The sequence below is a fragment of the Pholis gunnellus genome (assembly GCF_910591455.1).
Source record: "Pholis gunnellus genome assembly, chromosome: 21".
Lineage (NCBI taxonomy): Eukaryota > Metazoa > Chordata > Actinopteri > Perciformes > Pholidae > Pholis > Pholis gunnellus.
The window spans coordinates 7,556,689-7,566,490 of record NC_136548.1 but is presented as its reverse complement, the minus strand read 5'-3'; the positions used below and the strand labels follow the sequence as shown (position 1 = coordinate 7,566,490).

Sequence of the window (9,802 nt, the reverse complement as noted above, 5' to 3'; positions counted from 1 at the left end):
GTAAACAAAGTCAAAGACCAACAAATTACAATTTCTGACATTAACAAATGTATTTTAAGGCTTTGACCTTATACAATGTATAAATTCTGACATGCTAAACTAAAAAGGAATAAGTAAAGTTAAAAAAAATAAAAATAAAGAAAAGAGCAGACCATACTCGTTCCCAATGTCTATATATGGTCAAATTCAACGTGAATGTTTCTAAAAACAAAGCAACAAAACATCTACTGATAACCCTGATACAGGATTTATACGTATAAAAGTAACTGATAGTACAGTTCAAAATTAAATTCACAGTATTTTTATGACGCTAGAAGACACAAACTGTATTTTTCATTAAAAAGCAAACTCAAATGGTCCACAGCTGTAATAACAGATATTTGATGCTTTTTGTTTTTGTTTTAAACGTTTAAAAATAAAATATGAATACAAGAGAGAGAGAGAGAGAGAGGCATGATGCAGAAGAAAGAAAAACCTCTGTATCTGTGAAAAAGTTAAAAAATGACAGGGTGAATCTTAGGCTTCAGAGCAACAATGGAAACCAAATTAAAACCAAAAAGCTGGGAAATGTCCTCAAGTTCTGTCCAGGGTTAATGTGGAGGTATCAGTCGCTCCTCCGTCTCATTCATTAACATCGCCCTCCATTAGTCTGTCCGCTCCCAGTGGGATCAGAGAAAGAACTCGTTGCGGCTCTGTAGATATGGTGACGTCTTTAAAACCTGCAGCCAGCACGACGCCTCGCGGTTTCCCTTTAGTTTCATCCGTGTTTGATGCAGGCGGATTCCCGCGATGGATGTTAACAAGTTTTCAAGTCCTGAGTTCCACTGAGCAGCAGTTGACGTGTTTAAGCTCCAGGCTTTGTTTGTGTTCATACAAGTATATATTAATATTTTTCATCTTAAATGTTTATCGGGTGACCGTTGTCTTTTTGTTATCAATAGTTCGGAGGATTACGGCAGATGAATCTGCCTTAAAAAAAAAAAAACAGTTTAAAACACTTCCGTTGTGGTAAAAATACAATATGCTCCCAACGAAGAAGCAGCACGTCGAAAAGAAAAAAAAAAAGTCGTTGATGTCATTCCTCTGCTGTTGTTAAAATGGTGTCGATGCGTCTGAAATGAGAAAGAAGAGGCCTCCATACAATCGGTTTGCATAGCGAGGAGCAGAAATATTTTGCACCCACGATGAGAGTTCCTACTGTTCATCAGCACTGATTGTGAACTGTGATAATCATTGAAAGGGGCGCCCACTCACAGAGTCAGTGTTTCAAGCCACTGGAGAATCCGTGGGAGTCGCCGTTGGTTTGGCTGTAACCGTTTCCTGCAAAACAGGATCAACACTTTTAAAAATCGACAAGCTCCACGGCAGCATCATTCCCGCATGTTGGTTATTTTTGAGGACGACTTTGGAGGAGAAAAACCTTCAATACCTTTGTATCCGTTGAGATGGTGGTGACTTGAAGCGCTTGTGGGTGATGCGTGGTTGGAGGAGAGTAGATGTTCACTGATGCCATCGTTGTAGTCCGTGCACCTGCGTTTTTCGGGCAAAAAAGCGCGGTCCTGTTTAGCCTCCTTGATGTCGTCGTATCGTCGCTTGCGGCTCTCCTCCTCCTCGCTGCTTCTGCTCTTGTGGTTCCGAGCTGCTCCTGGGCTGTGCTGCTCGCTGTCCCGCGGCCTCTTCTTTTTCTTCTTCTTCTTCTTTGTTTCAGCGGCTCTGTCTGAATCCACTTCGGAGCTTCTAGGGGAAGACAGAAAACACGCCACGATTATTCCCAATTCTCGACTAAATCCCAAATCTGACCGAGGAGTCGGGCTTTGTCAACAGCTAAAGACAAAGAAATGTAGGGCTACAGCTCAAGGCTATTTTCATTATCGTTTAAATCTGTAGAAATATAGTGAAAAGATGCAAAATGGCAAACACAACTATTCGAAACAAATTTGCACAAAGTGCCATGAAGCATGGAGGCAAAGATGGTGTTACTCACCCGCTCTCACGGTGCCTGTCTTTATCCTTTGACTTCTTCTTTTTCTTGCTCTTTTTGTGTTTTCTAGAGCGCCGGGCCTCAGCGCTGTCGTCCCTCTCTTTGCTCAGAGGATCAGCCGTCCTTTTGTGATTCTGATCCTCTCGGTTTAGAGTCGATTCAAACGTGGAAAGCCGAGCCTGAGGCGGCGAGCCTTTGGACTTTGTGGCGGTTTCTGGCTCTGTGGCGGGCGAGGAATGCTCTTCTTTTGACGGACAATAGTCCCTCTCCCTGCCATTGCTCTTGTCCCTAATCACCCGTGATTCTCGACTGTCTGGCTGCCACCTCCCTCGACTGTGAGACTTTTCGCTGTAGGGATAACCGTGTCCCCTCCGCTCGCGGTCCGAGTCCTCTCTGTAGCGGCGGTTGTGATAGTGGTGGTAATGGTTCGAGCACCTGTCGCGATCACGCTCCCTAGGGTGGTGCGGGTGGTGCTCCGACTCCCAGTCCCTGGAGGAACGATTGTGAGGGGGACAGCGATCCTTGTACGGGCGCTGATGGTTTTGGGGATCTCTGGAGTCCCGTCTGTAACGATGCCGATCGCCGACACTGTCTCGCTCGTGGCTCCTGTCCCTGTAGTGTCTCTCTCTGTCTCTGCCCCAGTCAGAGTACAGTCTGTCTCTCTCCCTGTCTCGGTAAGTTTGTACTTCATTGCCCCTAAAACTGGGCTTGGACTGGTGTTGCTCCTTAGAATCTGTGCGTCCTTCAGTTCCTGCTGACGGATCACTGGTCTGTGGTGGATCTCCTGCCTCCTCCCCACCTCTGCTAACTTTCTGCGGAGCTGCAGCGGCCCCGTTGGTTTTCTGGGAGCAGTCTGGCGGGATGGATAAGGCCGTCGGGTTGCAATGAAGAGGAGAAGAGGAAGCCGATTCTTTAGATGACACAGAATGGGTGTTTGTTGCAGTAGCTGAGGGTGGAGAGCTAACAGCGGAGGATGCTGTATGCTGAGGGAGGGGTTCAGACACATGTGTAGCCCTCGTGTCAGGAGTGGAGAGGTGCTGGCTTTCACTGGCAGCAGGGTGGATGCTCTGAGAAGAGCTGGCCTGGGATGAGGCAGAATGTTGTGCCTCTTTGCTGTCGAAACAAACAAAACTAAACATGAAGCATTCAAATCTTGCTTTGTATTATACTTTTGGGGTTCAATGTCTGTGTGTACTGTGAAGATGTGATCTTACCCTGTTTGACTATGGCCACTGTCTAGTCCATTAGCAGCAACAGTAGTCACAGAGGATGAACTTCCATGATTACTGCCGGGGACCTGAGGAGCAAAAACAAGCCATGATTCATTTATAATACAGCAATTAAGACATAAAACTTCTGTTCATAAGGTTATTAATACACTATGAAGAGATAGCAGAAACACAAAGCGTATCATTTACTTTATCAGGGGTGCTGTGTCCGTTCACTTTGTGGTGTTCGTAATGGTGCCCATTTTGACTGGATCCAGAGACACCATTGGTCGGTCCATTTAATCCGTTGCCGTTGTGGTGCACTCCCGACTGTCCGTTGGTGGCTTGAGCAGAATGTTCAAAGACGTCTCCCGTTCGCTTGTTTCCGTTAAGGTGACACTTGGCCAAACCGCCCTTCTCCAAAGTGCCACAGTTCTCCTGGTCCGATTCCTCTGACGACTCTTGGCCGTACGGCACCAAGAAAGACGCTCCGTTCCCCCCCGTGTGGTGACCCCCGTTACTGCGAGACATGCCGTTACCGTGGTTAAGCTGACGTGGAACAAAGCGAACGTCTGAGGTAGACTGTGAGGAGGATAAAGAGCTAGAGCTGGAGGAGGAGGAGGAGCAGCTGCTGCTGGCAGAGGACGGCTGGCTGTAAGAGGACGAGGAGGAGGAGGAGGAGGAGGACGGGCGATTCGGTTTGCCCTGTCCAATGAAGAAGGAAAGCTTCTGGCGCTTGTCGTGGTCTGGGATCATAGTGGGCCTGCTGATTGAGTGGGAGATGGAAGAGGAGGAAGAGGCCAGTCCATGACTAGGTTTTCCCACAACACTGCTGCTGGTGCTGGGCTTGGAGTTGGTGGGATAGTCCCTTAGAGATCCATTCCCATTAACGTGGAGATTGCGCTGAGGAGGAAACAAAAAGCACACAAGGACATGTTTTGAGCGTCTAAAACATTGGATATTCATCTTAAATGATATGAACATTCAAATATGATCACCAGTATTACAATGATAGCAGGCCTGCAGTACCTTGGTCATGTGTGGAGGCAGCTGTGGACCTATGAAGCCAGTGTTGTTGTTGTGGTGGACGGTGGTGTTGATGCGTGGAATCACCACCGGTCGTGGAGATGACTGACCCGGGATGCCTGGGTTATGGCTCATGTGGCTGTAGTCCCCGGCTTTCTTCACATCACTGGACCTAGGGACACAAATGAACGAGACATTAGCAACATTTGAAATGCGTGGGAGGGTTCATGTTAAAAGGTTTTGAGACTTTTTAAATCTCTTAAGAGTGTCATTTAAAAATGATGATTTACTCACTTGATGTAGAAAAGGACATAGGCCTGCTGGTTGAGGACAGACCTGATGTCACTGACGGACACAGAGGAGTCGTTCGTCTGATACCACTGCCCATTGCTCGCCTGGGAAACAACAGAGGAGTTGGCAGGTTTTAACATATTTGCTAAACAGAATCATCTCTGTTACACATCTTCCATTTAAAATTCTCTTCTTTTTTAAAGTGTTAAATATAATAAAAGTTGAGAAACTTTTGACTGTCAAGAACAAATAAAATGATGTATAAATGTGTAAACATAGATATCTTAATAGAATAATTATATTGTGTTTATACTTAAAGACTAGACCTGGGGAAACATTTATCAAAGTCAAGACTTCAGACTGCTAAGAGTTGTTGTATGAACTCTTCATTAAAGAGCTGTTGATCGACTGCTGGAGAGACAAATGTGTGCATGTGTACTACAGAGGTCCACAGCAGTGCCAGTACCTTAATATAGCAGAAGTAGTGTCCAGCATGACAGCTGAATCCAGAGTGGACCAGCACCGCATACAGCCCGTAGACCTGGGGCTCCCCTTGAGACTGAGACATGAAGGGCCGCAGGTCCAGGAACTCTGGATATTTCACATCCTGAAGACCAAACGACGGCTGATTAACATAAATGATTCATAATATATCATGTTCTTGATATTATAGTGCACACACGTCATGGCTACCTTTGTGATTTTGCCTCCACTGAAGTTTGCGAAGCGTTTGAGTGACAGGGTGAGCACATTTGAACTGCGGTGGATGGTAAATCTCTTTGAGGCCGTGACCATTTTTTTGCACCTGAGGGAAAGTAATGTTCGGTCAGTTCGCTGTCAAACGCAAATAAATGAGCAAATAAAACCCAGACTCTTTCTCCTCATGGTTTCGTCTGTAAAACAACTCACTTGGTGCATTTGTAGGCATTTTCTCCATCAAGCTGTTCTGGCTTGACGAACTGCTCCAGAGCCTTGGAGATACTGGGAGCTGTCTGCATGGAGAGAAAAATGGGTTTTGGTATTGTTCTTAAAATCGTTTGCAAAAAAAACAGAATTAATTGGTTTATTACTACGCCTGTCACGATAATTATGTTATCATATGTTATATGGACATGACCTCCATCGCCATCGCCTGTTTGTCCGCATCGCGCAAACATTGTGAATTTTTGTTAACAGAGCCCAAGAGTTCATTTTGCTTTGATTGTGTAGTAAGAATTAAAAGTTCATTGCTCTTTAAAACGGTGTACTTGCACTAATATATTATAATTTTTTCAGTCACATAAAATCGTCTTTAAATGACAATAATATTGTTTTTAGCAATAATTCCTGGGACAATATATCGTCAGACTAACGTAGTTATCGTGACAGGACTAATTGTTATGCAGTAAGATGCAAAACAGAGGCACATCAGATTCTTTCTTTACCTTAATTTCCAGAGTTATATCTAGAAAAGGGTCAAATGTATCCGAGACTGCTTTGCAGTTTAAACATTTAACTGAAAAAGAAAAAAAGTGTTTATTAGTCCAGGAAAGCTGTAAAACAAAACAAAAAAGACTTCAAAAAAATCAAATCACGAAAACTAAATCAACACTTCTAACGTACCTCTAGATCGTAGGTAGCCGCCAAATACTTGATGGATGAAAGTGGTTGCCTGCGTTTGCCTGTCCAATCTGTCACAAAGAGAAATATGGAGGATGAAAAACAACCAACAAGGGTAAAGATATAACCGACTGGTTGTCTAACTAATCCAACAAACAAACAAAAATATTTCCAGGTTGCACTGGAGCAGAGAAAAAAATGTCACTTTACAGTAATTTGCACTGTCAAGTCGCAACATATTGCAGCCGAAAGAGCAGGAGCGAGAAAGGGAAGAATTAGAGCAAGAGTAATTAGATGAGAGGCCACCTGTTATTACAGAATAACAAATGACTTGATGCTTGAGGTTCCTAAGATCACTCTCGGTCCCCTGAGAGCCACACTGGCCAGCCCAGGGTATCTATTAAACATGCATGTCAGCTTCGTATGTGTACATAACCTACTTTGGCAATGACCTGGGCAGAATATTCAATGTATCAGCACAACACAGAATACATAGAATAGAGTAACACTTCCCTTCCTATTTGGTGGCCTATATAGATATTACAAAATGAATTATCCTAAGCTGTGTACAGTTTTGGAAATGTATGAAACTTACTTGGTTCCAGTTAAGCAGGACTTTTGCATAGCATCCACTGTGTACCGCAGGAACTCATGGGCATCCTCCTGGCTTCCATAGCGGAAGTGCTTAGCAATCCCTGAGAGGAGAAAAACACAAAACAGTCAAATATGTAAGAAGCTGTTGTAGGATATCACACTTGCACATGGGTGGTAAGTTCAAAAGTATTTTAACAGCACACTATAAACCCCCACCAGAAATTTCCCTCCAAAATGAAAAAGGTAAACAGCGCCTCCTGTGATTCATTTCAGGTAAACATTTGATCAAAAGGGCACAAATTCAGTGTTTTACTCAACAGACGACCACTTACTTTTGAGCTCATTGAGCACACCAATGGGCTTGATGACATTTCCAGAGTTTGCGAAGACCTGAATGATGTGGTTTTGCATGGTGCACATCATACAGAACCCCGGCTCGTGACCTGCGGCAGCGACGGACGGACAAAACATTGATGAGTAAGACATGAATCAGACAAGAAGGCTGCTCATAGATACAAGCGTGATGTGATAATGACTGCATGGCTGTACACGTACACAAGAACCTCCTTGGTCCTAAGAAGCATCGTGAAACAATAACTTACACGTTTTGGAGTGCTCCCGTGTCAACAAATAGTTGGCGAACGGAGGGGTGTAGGTGAGACACTGCAGGGCCGAGTTGAGAAAGCAGGTGTTCCCCATGTTCTGCAGGCCCGCGCCAATGCGGTGAACCTGTGTCCACTTTAGGTTGAGCCGCTCTGGAGGAAAGAGGACCTTCTGGGGCGAGTCAATGCCATCACCACTGCTCATCACTGTACACACAGAGCCAACAGTATTACTAAAGTTAAATTCAATGAATTTACCAGGTCCAGGCCATAAACAAGTATCTATGCTACGTAACCTCTGTAAGTACATAACGATAAAAGGAACCTTCGGGACCGTACAGCCATAGCTATCAGTATTAGGAGTTATATCATGATGTGATCCTGACTACCGAGTACGACTGTAACACAAGCTAAAGGAGGAAAGACAAGAAAGAGTTTCTCTTTTGTTTCTGCGAAACTAGTCAGGCTGCTGCTCCTTATATCAAACAATTGTATCACAAGCTCATGAGACCGATGATGAAGCAGCAACACCCACAAAACCAGTTGGGCCACACTCTCACAGTGACACATAGCGTAGCTTCATTAGTGCAGCTTGGCCCTCGTTCCCACCTTGCTCCTTGGGCCGGTCCCCAGAGGAGGGTGAGCTGTTGTAGACTGCAGCTCCAGGCGTTGGGCCCAGGCAGCCTCCTGCAGCCTTCAGCCTCGGAGAGTCGCTGGGCATGGTGGGACCCATGGCCCAGCTGCTGGAGCAGCTACCGTCCATCCCCAGGTCTCCACTGGTGAAGGGAGATCGCTTACACCCGACTGACTCGTGGTCAGACTTTTCTGAAGATCTGTCAACTATGGTCATTGTTCATTGCTGTACGAGGGGCAGAAACACAGAAGTATACAACTGCTGAAAATACAGATTAAGTTCAACGTTTTGTTTTTCATTTCTAATGTGGCTTTACATGTAGATTTATCAGTGTGTGTGTGTGTGTGTGTGTCCCACAACTCATTTGGATAACATTTCAGCACAATTAGATTACAACCAATCAATGCAATAGCCATAATATTACTATTTATCACAAATCACTCAAAAAGTGCAGTCAAATAAATACATTGCAATATTGGAATTAGCCAATTTCACACCAATCTAGTACTATCCCCTTTTGACAGTCATAATGTAATATTAAATCTGATATTATTGTATTGGAGAAGACAGTTTTGTTTCACTCTCAGTGACATCATACACTGCGAGAGTACACTAACGTGCCAGCTACTGAATAGCAGATTGTTTTATACATAAAGTAACAAACTCAGTGGGGGCAGTCTGAAATAACTAGCGTTAAAACTCTCAGCCCTGAATATTAGATCCAACACTGGATGTCATGAGGAAATTACACACACACACAAGATGCCATAAAGGCTTGATGTTGGCCCTTGGTGATAGCACAGTAAAAGGTATGTTGAAATGTTTCATTTTTCACAAACGTCAGAAAACACTATGCGGATATTTACTTCAGTTTTTATTATGTTCAATTGGACCAACTTCTGCTAAAGTTACCAGGTGCACGTTACTAACGTTAGTTCAGACCCCCGACAGAGGATGTGTCCTAGTCGGAAGCACGTTTACAACAACAGCTGTTCCCTCCCACCTGCTCCGACACACTGGCTCACGTTGGCTAACAGACGGCTGCTAGGCCTTTCACACGCAGCGTCGCTAAACCTCACCAAAACACGCATTAAACCTCCGTTAGCCCGTCTGGGAGACAGTGCGCCGATTAAAAGCTCGTCTTTCTCGTCGATGCCCCGGATAGAGTGACCGATGAAGAGCGAGTGACTCCAGAAGTCACGAACACCATGGAAACGACGAACGTAACACATTAGTGTTAGCTACCGAACGGCGCGAGCTACGTGCAGTGGTGGCGCTCGTGCGGCAATATTGATGCTAGTGGTGCTAGCTAACGCTAGCTCGGCACGATGGAGGCTGACTGACATGGCGGAGAATAACGAAACCATATACTATGAACGCCAAAGTGCAGTTTTGTGTTCCAACTTCGAAATAAATTCGTTAAATAATGCGTGGGCACGGGTAACGGGACGTCTATCTAGCCGAGAAAGGAGGGGCTCGACACCGGCGGCTGTGTGTGCTCACTGCGCTGCTCTCTCCGACATGACAGAGAACCGGTGTAAGGCTACTACAACGGATCTCAGCGGCTCAGGCCCACTAAAATAGTACTGCTGTACAGTTCAAGTGCCACTCGGTCGTAAAATCAACAACACACTCACCTGGAATCTGTTATGAATACGTTAATAGCGGTTGTAAATCCATTCCTTATTTCCAGCGGGTGTCCGGCGGTGAACAATGACGTAGCTAATTGCCCCACGGGTACATCCGGGTACCTTCGATGAAACGAGGTCTCTGATTGGTTCACACGGCCGGTTCTCTGAGCGGAACGTCTTTCGGGAAGATCCGTCGCATGAACACTTCTCTGACCTTTGTGTACATAATGTACAAC

At 45.0% G+C, this 9,802-nt stretch overlaps 1 protein-coding gene across 3 annotated transcripts; it reads right to left on the bottom strand.

Annotated features, from left to right (window-relative positions):
• Nucleotides 1–1,040: 1,040 nt before the first annotated feature.
• Nucleotides 1,041–9,642, bottom strand: usp42 (ubiquitin specific peptidase 42). Of its 3 annotated transcripts, XM_079183167.1 has the most exons (18): nt 9,573–9,642; nt 7,911–8,160; nt 7,302–7,508; nt 7,032–7,142; nt 6,701–6,800; nt 6,109–6,176; nt 5,931–6,001; nt 5,416–5,498; nt 5,200–5,311; nt 4,973–5,113; nt 4,510–4,610; nt 4,219–4,387; nt 3,400–4,092; nt 3,196–3,278; nt 1,985–3,094; nt 1,430–1,737; nt 1,255–1,320; nt 1,041–1,112 (listed from the first exon to the last, which is right to left on the bottom strand). In XM_079183167.1, exons 2-17 carry the CDS (start codon nt 8,149–8,151, stop codon nt 1,259–1,261), a joined length of 3,660 nt encoding a protein of 1,219 aa, XP_079039293.1. In that variant the 5' UTR covers nt 8,152–8,160; nt 9,573–9,642; the 3' UTR covers nt 1,041–1,112; nt 1,255–1,258. The 3 variants fall into 3 exon arrangements, with proteins under 3 accessions (XP_079039293.1, XP_079039292.1, XP_079039294.1); XM_079183166.1 differs by lacking the exon at nt 1,041–1,112 and having other exon boundaries at nt 1,185–1,320; XM_079183168.1 differs by lacking the exon at nt 1,041–1,112 and having other exon boundaries at nt 1,185–1,320; nt 1,430–1,734.
• Nucleotides 9,643–9,802: the final 160 nt, after the last annotated feature.

What these genes read in the sequence shown, in the direction of transcription:
- usp42 (XM_079183167.1), bottom strand. Translation starts at nt 8,151, where the DNA reads ATGACCATAGTTGACAGATCTTCAGAAAAGTCTGACCACGAGTCAGTC. An exon ending in AATGCCTACAAATGCACCAA is followed by an intron (nt 5,312 to 5,415) that starts GTGAGTTGTTTT and finishes ACTTTCCCTCAG; the next exon opens with GTGCAAAAAAATGGTCACGG. An exon ending in AGTGGCCATAGTCAAACAGG is followed by an intron (nt 3,095 to 3,195) that starts GTAAGATCACAT and finishes TTGTTTCGACAG; the next exon opens with CAAAGAGGCACAACATTCTG.